This window comes from Pelophylax lessonae (assembly GCF_965119305.1).
Source record: "Pelophylax lessonae genome assembly, chromosome: 8".
NCBI lineage: Eukaryota > Metazoa > Chordata > Amphibia > Anura > Ranidae > Pelophylax > Pelophylax lessonae.
Window position 1 is genome coordinate 66,851,257 of NC_138775.1, and position 12,482 is coordinate 66,863,738.

Sequence of the window (12,482 nt, forward strand, 5' to 3'; positions counted from 1 at the left end):
TAGGTGAAGTGGTTATTTTGGTGGAGACACGTATGCAGCCATTTATAGACTTTATACTAAAGCACTGAGATGAATTTACAATGGAGTGTGATTCTTATCTTTCAATATTTCTTGAGGATACCGATGGTCACAACATGGAGCATGGCCGAAAAGAGCAGGGGAGGAAGGAAATCTTTGCATTGTGAGGAGAGCCCTATTACATGGGACATTTTGACATTCTTATTTAAAGAATAATTTCACAACCACTAAATATCTCCAAAATGGGCACATGGCATAATCACACTTTAATTTTACAAAATAGATAACTCTTTATTTTAAATAGTCAGTCCAAAAGTAATATTTTTTTTATCAGTGGAGCTTGTTGGGCAGGGGCAGCCCATTCAGCTCGTATATCTCCTACAGAAAGATCACGCTGCCATAATTCCTGTTTCCACTTACCTGAGGGCTTTGAGTGCTCCTGCTTACCTTTATGTGTTCCAGCAACTCCTATTGCATTCTCAGTAATGCACAAAAATATTCAACAGGGTGAGTGGGACCCCACTCGTAAAGACCACAGCAGGTGTACTGACCCAGGAACTCAAATACAGAGATCTCACAAAAAAGTTCTCAAGAGATAAGAACCTCTAAGTTACAATACTCTGACTTTACAGGTTATAGTTGGTTTTCCAAGCTTTTAGCATTCAGTCATGTGAACTCTCCAAGACAAACTGTACATGAATGTATTCCATTTTTCAGTGTCTGTATCATACTCAATGGTAGATGTGTGAGACTAAAACAAGACATAGACATTAACCAGGGCTGTACTGCTCATGTGGGCAATTGAGACAGCTGCTTCAGATGCCACTCATGGAAAAACAGTAGGGGTGGCCCTAAGGCTGGAATGTCCATCCCCATGCAGCTCAGTTATTGAACTCCCTACGAGACCTGAAAGGCACATTGACTGGGCAGGAAACTCATTGATGCTGGGCCTGCACTCTTAAAATCTTTGCTGGGGAGGAGGGTGGAAAAATGGCCGCCTCATGCAGTATCCACACCAGGAATAGCCCTGGTTGCATAATCCTAAATTCATTGTAAAGTGTCGCACCCCAGTATTGTAAATTTCTAGTAACGTATTTTGAAAGATGGGATTTCTAAGGCAAAACTATTAAAAAAATATACTTTCTTTGCTCAATGAGGTATAAAAACATACTAATACACCATGAAATTTTCCATAAGATAGACCTATGATACAATCTTAATTATCGGTTTCACAAAAACATTTTACTGGTCTTTTGTGGTCCGATGCGTGATTCCATGAAATGCGTCGGGCCACAAAAGACCAGCATATATGTATATCACTTTTACAAAATGTTTTGGTGAAACCGATGAATAAGATTTCATCATGGATCTATTTTATGGAATATCGTATGATATATTAATATGTTTTTATATTTAATTGAATAAAGAAAGTGTTTTTTTTTAATTGGTTGTGCCCTAAAAATCCCATCTTTCTCAATATGTTACTAGCCCTGGTTGCAGATAAGGTAAATCTGTATTGAGAAAAACAAGTATAAACCAGCATTTGCACAAAATAAGCAATATAAGGTGCTAAGACATACCTCTTCCAGAACATGCCTGTCCGTCCAGTGCATCACTACCAGTGAAAAAAGTGACTTCTGGAAATTACTACAATAATAACGAGTTACTGAAGTTGCAGCATCACATTATGGGATGCACAATAGGGATGTCTTTTTTGATTCTTCACACAGTTTGGTGTCTAAAGGGGTAAAATGGCACTAGGGAAGGCTGTGTTTAATAATAAAGGTATGCACTGGCACTGCAGTGCTCGCTCTTCAGGTTTTCTCTATTGGCGCTTTTCCACTGCATGGAACCGTACCGGTTCGGCACGCTTTTGTGCTTTTCCACTGCTGGTACCGCATGGTATAGGGTCGGAACGGTTCGGTACGGTACGGTATAGGTTTGCTTTTCCACTGCATGGAACCGAACGGTACGGTACGGTACGGCTCTGAAAAAACAGTACCTACTCGATTGTGGTTCCAACAGGTACCAAACTGGTACCATATCCCACAATCCTTTGCATGCAGTCACTACTAGCCACTGATTGGTCAGAGAATCCCACCCCGTTGTTATCCCACCCACTTAACTTAGTACTACTTTAGTGGAAAAGCAAACCTATACCGTACCGTACCGAACCGTTCCGACACTATACCATGCGGTACCAGCAGTGGAAAAGCAAACCGGGCCAAGCAGGGCCGAGTAGAGCCAACCCGGTACGAGCCGGTACTTGCAGTGGAAAAGTGCCATAAGTGTAACTTAACACTAGAGGTGGGCAACATTTTAAAATACTTTGTTAAATGATGTCTGATATCTGTAACTAGAAAGGACAGAGGTAACTTTAATATTCACTTACAGTTTCTTCTAAAGGCCATCAGAAAAATATGACATCATGTTTATTTGTGATGAAACAAAAATACCATGGTTCTTCAATTAAATAATACATATTAAATGAGAGGTTCTTAGTCTGGGCTATGTTTACCCCATTTGGCTATTTTAATTGGTTCAAGGGTTACTTGGAATTTTTTAAGCTTAAAGTGGTTGTAAACCTAAGTCATGGAATCTGAACAAAGCACACACAGTATATCTGTAATGTTTACTTGTCTATTTCCAAACCTCTAAGTGTCATTTCTCTCTGCTACTTTGCTCCTCTGTTATCAGCAGCTGTCACTTCTGAGAAGTTTTCCCAGGACATGAGATAAAGTTGTGATGGGGAGGAAGCTCAGCACACATCTTGTGTGTTCAGAACACAGCACTGCATGTTCCTTCATCCCTGTGCAAATGGTAGGAAAAGGGCAAAGATCTAGGTACGAGTATTGCCTGTCAACTACCTGTAGTAGATACCTTCCCATTACTGACTTACGATGCCTTGTTCCACACTTTGTCTCTGAGTAGGTAGCCATCTTGGTAGAGAAGAAGGGCTTTGTTTCCTCCCATCAGAGCTCATCCCTGATGACGGGAGATTTAATAGGATGTGGCATAATATTCAAGGAGCGCAAGAGAGTTAGAAAAAGCACATCATTACAGAATGGGGAGATCCTGGTACCACAGGTGCAGTGGATCTCAAGAATAGCTTTCTAGTCCTCAAGAAAACAATGAGCAGCACAGGAGTGACATTACCAAATCCTAATGTAAATCATTTGAGACTAGCGGTCAGAGGCATCAGTACCTTGGATGATCTCATACTGCAGCTATACAGCTAAGAGGCTGAAGGCACAGACAAGCCTAGACAAAATGACATGCATGGGGATTCTTCCCACAGAGATCTGGGAATAAATAAACTACAAGTCCCGTCTGCCACTGTGGCTGATGAACTTGTAGTTCTCAATGTGATCAGCACACTTGTAGTCCATTGACAAGTCATAAAGCTCTGCAACTGAAAACCCCTATAGGGGTATGTGCATACAGCTGTATGAGGTGTCTGCAGGAGCCTGACATTGCACCTGTAATCCACTGACAATGCGTGAAAAAAATAATAAATGCACATGTTTTTCTGCAAAAATACTGCATATGCATTTTTTATTTTTTCATAAAGTTTAACTTAGCCTTTAAAGACCTTTTAAATATCTATTCCACCTTACTAGAAATATTACAATTTTGTTGGATGCTAAAGGATCAGAATCCAGCTGTAATCATACAATGTTGGGTTCAATTTAATCTTAAAAACGTCTTACAAACATAATGGAACAAACTAGAAACACATCTGATTTACTAAGTTAATTGTTTTGCTAGCTTATCCTAGAATATTAGTTTAGCAAAAAAAAAAAAATACTAAGATGTAGTTACTTTTTAGGTAAATATTTCAGTCCTGCAGTGATTTTCTAGAAATCATTCAAATGCATTCAGGGAGTCCTAACAATAGATACAACAATTTAAGGGGCATTTGTAATAAAACAATACAATCTAGGAGGAACTTGGTAAATAATAGCTGTTACAAAACTTAGCTGAAGCTGAGAAACACGTGTCAACATTTTGCCAGCATATAGCACATCGTTACATTGGTTTCCACTTAATATATCTTATGAATTTTACCAATGTAATTAAGTTCTTCAAATAAAACAGAGAAGAAAAAAGTATTGCAGGTTACATAACATTGTTTTTAAATAACAAATCATACGATTTTCTAAGTAAGTTTTTAACATCCTGTAGTAAAAAAGTATTGCGCCTACTAACCGTGCTATCAATATAGGCTTCTGTCCATACAACATCATGTTCTTGATCAATAACTTTGGGTCTGCTTAAAACGTGGAGGTACGCCATAACATTCTCTTGTACGTCAGCTAATGTGGATATTTGGGTAAAAAAGCCTGCATTGAAAACAAAAAATGTAAATGAACCTTTAATTCCATATACAGGTATACAGGCAGCAATAAAAGACACAAAATAATACAGCTAAATAGTTTATTTGGACCAGCTTGGTCCAAATGAACTATTTGAACTTCACCAAAGCCGGAAGATCTACTTTAAAAACCTACACTCTAGCTTCCACCCTCAGTACCTAGGTAAGGTTGATGTTACAGGCCTACTGTCAAGGTTTTTAACTGCCATAAGATGTTTCTGCACTGTGCTGTAGTGCAGTGCTAAGCATGGGTAATATGGTGCCTTGGGTGTCTTCCTTGTGGTTTCATTCAGTGTTTTTTCATGGGGGTCGGCAGAGGGCACTTTAACTTTCCACGTGCAAAGTATTACAAATAAACCACCAAATAGTTATTCACTCAGTGCTAGAGGGTAATGCTGCACACCATGTTTTTCGGATACAGGAATAAAGAGTGCGCAAACCTCTGACCATAAAAATCACAATGAAAGCAAACAATAAAAAGATACAAGTAATACCAGCATCAATAAATATAACCACCAATAAAGTGGAAAATTAAAGGCAAATATATATGCTATATGAAACCGGAAGTGATGTACCCAACTCCTTCCCGACAAGTTGCATCACAACCCACATGACTTCACCAGGGGTGGGATCAATGAAGTTATGTGGGCTGTGACCCAACTAGTAGGGAAGGAGTTGGGTACATCACTTCTGGTTTTTCGGCAGATCACGGAAGTATGTGGTTTCTGATGCTGTCGTAATCTATTTTAAATGTGAGTTACTACATTTTTATATATAGTACATTTTAATTGGAACACTACACAATGAGGATTTGTTTTTTTGTATACCCATATTGTGCTGTTACACCAATATGTAAGATATAATATAACGCATAGTTATGTTAATGTCTTCATATTTGGTCATTATACTGCCATCTTGTGATTATTTAGGTTGATGCACTTTTCTTCACCTTCGGTGTTCCCTCCTGTCCCCTCCCATTTATGATGTATTTCCTGTTCCTGCTTCTTTATGCTTGTGGGAATAGAGGTGGCCACATCTGTCTAGGCCTTCATACAATTTCCTTGCATCTGGGAACACATTACCATGTTTTGACCTTGCAGATTCCATCTTCAATCATCTGCCACATTTTGTTGTCTGCTATACCTATTGCTTGCAATAAAACCTACGTGGATGGAAAGAAACTGTGTCTGGTGAGTTCAGCTATCTGATAACGATTGTCCGCGGTGATTGCATCTGCTTATACAGGCAAGGAATAGGTCTTAGCAAGGTCAGCATAAGTCATTATTACAAAAATTGGAGTCAGAATACATATCACCCACTGGAGGAGAGGAGAGGAGAGGAGGGGAGGGGAGGGGAGAGAAGGGGAGAGGAGGGGAGAGGAGAGGAGAGTGGATAGTGGGAGAGAGTGAGGACAGACCCTTATACCATCGCATTGCTGATTAGAAGAAAAAATATGATACATCCACCCATAGAGAGGAATTGCCTACACCCTAAATGCTCTTAGACCTTCTGGTCTAAGGAATGAGGTAAGCTGCTAGCACACACAGTGTGGATTGAGGTGCAAGGGAGAGTGATCACATCACTAAGGAATTTGATGACACATGGAGATCACTTTTTTAAATTAAAAAATAAGAAAACAGTAAAGTTAGCTCAAAATTGCACGCGCTCGTGGAATGGTGACAAACATTGGTACTTAAAAGTCTCTATAGGTGATGCTTTAAAAATTTCTACAGGTTACCAGTTCAGAGTTACAGAGGAGGTATAGCTCTAGAATTATTGCTCTCGCTCCAAAGATCACGGCGATACCTCACATGTGTAGTTTGAACACAGTTTACATATGTGGGCGCAACTTACGTATGCATTCGCTTCTGTGTGCGAGCTTGGAGGGACTGGGTGCTTTACATTTTTTTTTATAATTTATTTTATCTTTTATTTTTTATTTTTACACTGTCCCTTAATTTTTTTTTTAATCACTTTTATTTCTTTTACAAGGAATGTAAACATCCCTTGTAATAGATATAGGTTGGACAGGTCCTCTTTAATGTGGGATCTGGGGTCAAAAAGACCTCAGATCTCACATTTACTCTAAAAAGCAAAAAAAAAAAATAATTTTTTTTTTCATCATGAAAAAGATTGGGCACTTTAGGGCCGTTGGGAGGAAGCAACGTATGATGTTGCTCTGGTCCTCCAAGACCATAGAGTCCAGTGAGGGCCAGCTTGCCCTCACTCAACTTCCTGCCTAGGAGGGGAAAGGACTGGATCATTTTCCCCGTTACCGACGGCTTTGGTAAGCAAGGAAAACGATCGGAAAGTGTTGGGGGCGGCACCTCTCCCGCCGCCTATAAAAGTGATCCTGCGAAGACCACTTTTATGTCAAAGAGGACCCTGCAAAAAGAAAATGGGGTTATGACAGCTATCTGCTGCCATAACCCTGGTATTTGACGTCAAAGTAGCGACGTAAAACTGCAGCGGGTGGTCCGGAATGTTTAACCTATTTTTGCTTATTTGTACACCTTTGCACAATTTTGCAATATTTGCAGCAATGATGTTTTTGGTTACAATACCCAGTAGGGGTACTATTTTACTGCTGAATTGTGATAAGACTAAAGAACTTTATTTTTAAGTTTTTTTTTTTTTTTTTGCACATCTTGATGAGAAGTTCATTGCAGCACTGGCACTTTGAGTACAAAATCAGTAGATCAAATATTATTATTATTCACATTATTCAAAATCTACCTTGAAAGATCAGACACATGTAATATTACTATTTGCAATTCTTTATATAGTTTCATTATTCTTTACATTTTTGAAGCATAGTGTCACTTCATATTTGTAATCAATTGTATTTTGATGTGGAGACACATTGTTAACCACTTTAAGACCAGAAGATTTTGCTGCTTAATGACCAGGCCCTATTTTGCGATTCGGCACTGCGTTACTTTAACGGACAATTGCGCGGTCGTGCGACACTGTACCCAAACAAAATTAACGTCCTTTTTTTCCCACAAATAGAGCTTCTTTTGTTGGTATTTGATCCCCTGTGCGATTTTTATTTTTTGCGCTATAAACAAAAAAAAGAGCGACAATTTTGAAAAAAAAAAACAATATTTTTCACATTCTGCTATATAACATTCCCAAATTTAAAATCAAAATTTTTTGACATTTTAGGCCAATTTGTTTTCCGTTACATATTTTTGGTAAAAAAATCGCAATAAGCATATTTTGATTGGTTTGCACAAAAATTATTGCGTTTACTAACTATGGGAAAAGATTTTATTTCAATTGGTTTTTTTTTTTATTTTACTAGTAATGGCAGCGATCTGCGATTTTTTGCGGTGGACAGATTGGATCCCTAACTGACATTTTTGACACTTTTGGGGGTACCAGTGACATTACTACAGTAATCGGTGTTAAAAATATGCACTGTTACTGTAATAATGCCATTGGCAGGGAAGGGGTTAACCCTGTGGGTGATCAAGGGGTTAAATGTGAGCCTAGGGGAGTGATTCTAACTGTGGGGGGATTGGGCTTTTGAGATGACCATAGAGACATGTGATCCTATATAGAAGGATCGCATGGTCTCTGTAATCATGTCAGGGAGAATGACAAATGGCTGTGTTTACATCAGCCGTTCATCCTTTTCTGTCAGGGGGGGAGATCGCGGGTGTCAGGCGGCCATCAGAGCCCCCTGACACCCGCACTGGCTTCCGGGGGTGGGAGCACGCCTAGTGGCCTCCCAGGCAGATGACGCCTATTAACGTGATTTTGCCTGGAAGAGACACCCTGCCGACATAAAAAGGCAGTGCAGCGACGGCAAGTGGTTAAGTTGTGAGCAGCTGCTTCCTATTTCCTATAATAAGTGGTAGCGCATAAGATTCTATAACTACATACTGTACCTCATACAAGGTGTTCCTCCAGGCCCAGAAGGCCTACTACACTCCAGGCTACAGACCTACATGTTGCAAGTCGGGGTAGCCAGTTCCAATCTACCTTCTCTTCTGGGGCCCCACCCACACTAGAATATAAAAAGATGTTCTGTAGTCCACAGAAAGACCTGGAAAAAATACTAATTTGTAGGCAGGTGCAATCAACTTTCTCCACTGCAGGTGGCCCTCCTCTGCAGCGGCACTTCATTTGAAGGAGAGATCAGGAGGAAAACAGTTACTCTATGGTTTCCTGGGTAACTGGGGAAGCATCCAATTGGATCCTGCCAACCCATATACAGTAACTCTGGCATTACTTTTCTAGGGAGGGTGCATGTGATCAGCACAAGGCCAATCAGCACTGTCCAGACAGAGGGTCAGGGATCCTGCAGACAGTCAGAGGCGAATGAAAACTCCTCCTACAAGCTTTAACCAGTGCTTGGCCAGACACTGATAGAAATCACAAGGCTGTTATATACTGCTAATGAGAAAAGGTATTTAGCAGTTTATATTTACTGAAATAATTGCATTTCCATGTTCTATGGGAAACCTGATATAGTCAATGCAGGGTCCTAGGTTTACTAACACTTTAAGTCATAATGTGCTAGTATGCATTTCATACTAGCGCATTATGATAGACTTACCTGAAAACAAAGCTCTCCAGCCGGATGCTGTCACCGCTGTAGGCACTTCTATCTTCACACGGTCTTCCTTCTGGGTTCACGGGCTTCGACCAAATGAATGGCTGAGCTGCAATGATGTCACTCCCGTGCAAGCGCGCAGAATTTACAGCCACGGGACAGGATGGCACAGTCCAATCAGAGCCCAGTGTGCATGCACCGGTGACGTCACTGGCTGCTGCCAGAGTAAACATCTTCTAAATGGTGCAAGTTTAGTAGATATTTACTATACCCATTGGTAAGCCTTATTATAGGCTTGCCTATAGGTGAAAATTAAAGAAGTGACTTTACTACCGCTTTAAAGGCAGCAAATAGGAGAAGCTTATTGTTAGGGTATATGTGTACCTGAATTGTATAAATGTTCCCAATATTCCATGAACATGCGTTTAAAGCTAGCCAAAAAATGGGCTTCCTCCACGACAGGTACATTTTATAACCCTTTTGTGTAAATATAATTCCAGAAACTTGTTTCTAGGCCAAAATCTACGCACAGCATAGGCAGGGAACTGAGACAAATTAGCTTTAGCAAATAGTATTTTTCCCTGAAGACACTGGGAACATAGATCATAGTCTCTGTATCCATTTTCTGAGTGGAACCTGTTTTATTTTCACATATTTTATGAAGCTCGAGACCTGAACACGGGAACCAATTTTTCAGCACATTACTCAAATTATCTAGATCAGAGAATAAATCTATTGGTCTTTACACTGCAAATAATTGAAATGATATTCAACTCTGCAGAAAGAATTTGCACAATACATGCACAGTAATGACACGGTAAAGCTTAAAGGGCCAGGAAGTTGAAAAGAAAATGTGATGAAAAAAAGAGCTAGAAATTATATTACCATCTTTGGAAAAAGAAGGCATATACATTTTAAATCAAGAATATTACAAGGTGTGAAATTGGCATGGGGAAAATGTATTTGTGTTATATTGGTACTAACAGTTGACTTGATGTTCAGAAGTCCTTTTAACGTATAACTAAAGGCACAACTTGTTTTCTTAGTTTTGGACAGAGTGGGTAGAGATAAGAGCCCCTGTCAATCTCTATTGCTATCTGTGCCCCCATTAAGGAGACTCACCCTTTCCATTCTGTTTACCATTATCATTGAAAGTGAAAGTAAAACCCCAAAGTTTGGGTTGTCCCCAGAAAAGTAATAGATGGGAAATCTTCCAAAGGGGGCACTAGTTCTGGTGACCTGGGGATCTCCCTTAATTTACAGGGATTTCCTCTCACTTTCTGTTTGGGTATGGGACAGGAAGAGAAAAGAAATCTCTGCAATTGGACATAGATGGTAGAAAAACATCTGACTGGGGTTATAAACCTCCCTTGCTCTATCCGAATTGAAAAAAAAAAAAAATTGCAGATAGTTCTAATTTAAAGCTACACTCCAACCTTACCCTCAGTCATAGCTGTGCAGGCTCCTCTTTTGTAGTGAAATTGGTTACTCTGACATGACATACTGCACACTATGGCCTTCTCATAGAGTGCATTAGAAGCTGCAGCAAATCAGATAGAACATCATCTAGGTCTTTTATTATCTGCCTTCCTAGCCCCAGCCTACCCCTTTTATTTAGGAAATTTCAGTTCTTTCAATAATAGAGGCCCAGCACCTCACAAGGGCTTTACCTAGACCCCATGCACATTTAATCTGCCTAAGAAGGCCCACTTCTCAAGACTGACATTCACCCATCAAGAGCCATCCCACTGCTTTCATTAGGGATAAGGGCTCTAGCAAGGAGTACTGAGGCAGGGTGCTGTGATGTTTTCAAGAAGCTATGTATAGCAGGCCTGGACTGGCCATAGGGCACACCAGGCATTTATCCTTGCCGGGGCCACCAGGCTGCATGTCCTGACAAGCGGGGCCATCTTTAACATAAGGCAGCTGCCCAGGCTCCAGCCTATTGCACTGCCCGCCAGGGTCAGTAGGCAGCCCCATGCCCTCCCATCTCCTGGCTCCTCCACCTCTCCACTGTGCCATCTCCTGCCATGTGAAGAACCCCTCCGAATGATGCCTGCTGAGGCTCCCTGATCTCTTCTCCAGTGTGTACTCCAATGTGCAATCCTGCACATAGCAAGTACACTGCCAATATGAGTCGGGGTTGCAAGAAACAAGGGACCCTAACAGAAAAAAAAGGTCTTGTGAATCCTGCCTGTCACTTCCCATCTCCCTGTGTATGCTCTAAATCTACACATCCCAGCATGCCCAGCTGGACACAGGCTGCTGGGGCATCATGGGACTTGTAGCTGTGGATTGGATGCTGAGTGTAGGAATGAATGGAGGATCAGGGCACATTACTGCTGACCTGTCAGCGGGCACAGGACCAGTAGGTGAGTGTGCATATCCATCCTATGCAGACTGATGAAAGATCTCCTTCATCAGGAAATAATTGCTCCAATCTGATTTAATCTAGGACATAGTATCCCCCTACTAAAGCCCCATACACATGGGCTGAATGTTAAGAGACATGGGCCAGTTCAATCAAAAACGTCTGACATTCGGCCCATATGTATGTTGGTCTGTTCGACAGAAGCCAGGCGTTTGGCTGGCTTCTGTCAGACAAGCATGCTGGAAAACCAGCAGCAGACCAACTCCCAATCATTGCTCTCAGCCTTTGGGAGGGAGCACTGATTGGAGTAGGCTAGCGGGGGGGCGGCTAAGTGGGGGATATCCCTTTACCAACGTCAGATCGTTGGTACAGCGGCTCTGACCCAAGCTGTCAGTTTCTTTTTTCATTTAACCCCCAGAAAAACTGCTAGTGTGTACAAGGCTTGAGACTGGCAACCAATCAGCTTCCAGCTTTAATTTTAAAGTTTAACTGAGCAAGCTGAAGCTGGAAGCTGATTGTTCACTATGCACAGCTGCTCCTGGTTTATTAAATTGCCCACAATGTGATCATAGTTGAAAGCACTATAGGACCAATCATAGGGGTTGTTGAATGGTACAGCCAATTAATGATTTGTATGGTGAAAACCTGGTGTACTAGAAAATCAGGTCGGTTAGAAACTTTGGACTGATTCCTGACTATTATGCATCCTTTGTGCAGTGATCTGCAGGTATTCATATGATGCTTGTGTGTAATGATACTGGTTATATTTGTAAATGATGAATGGGTGTAGGGTGATCTACACCTGTGCTTTCCAGCCAATAGTGGATGGTGAGATATGCCACAATCTTTCAGTGGTACAATCACACATGTGCTCTTTAATGCATTGCATATTTCAGGGTTTACATGCTGAGGTTCAGCTGTGTAAATCCATCTCCTACAGCTCTGGTGCCCAGCCTGCGGCCCAAGGGCCACATGCAGCCCTTTGGTATATGATGTGTGGCCCTCAGACTCAAGCAGTCTATGGTGGAATTCTTGATCAGGGTAACAGCATTGATGTCTACTAGCCTCATAAAACCTATATCAACCAATCAGTGAGCAGTATTAACGTGCAGTAACCTCTTGCAACCAATCAGTGCATGGCAATGTTGTGCAGA

General features: G+C 41.0%; 1 protein-coding gene across 4 annotated transcripts in view; it reads right to left on the reverse strand.

Moving 5' to 3' along the window:
* CACNA2D3 (calcium voltage-gated channel auxiliary subunit alpha2delta 3) overlaps positions 1-12,482 on the reverse strand; it is a 1,429,924-nt gene that overhangs the window by 548,720 nt on the left and 868,722 nt on the right. For all 4 annotated transcript variants that reach the window (XM_082265096.1, XM_082265095.1, XM_082265094.1 and 1 more), the window contains one exon: positions 4,228-4,361. In XM_082265096.1, coding sequence (XP_082121222.1) covers positions 4,228-4,361 — 134 coding nt within the window. The remainder of the gene's footprint in view (positions 1-4,227; positions 4,362-12,482) is intronic.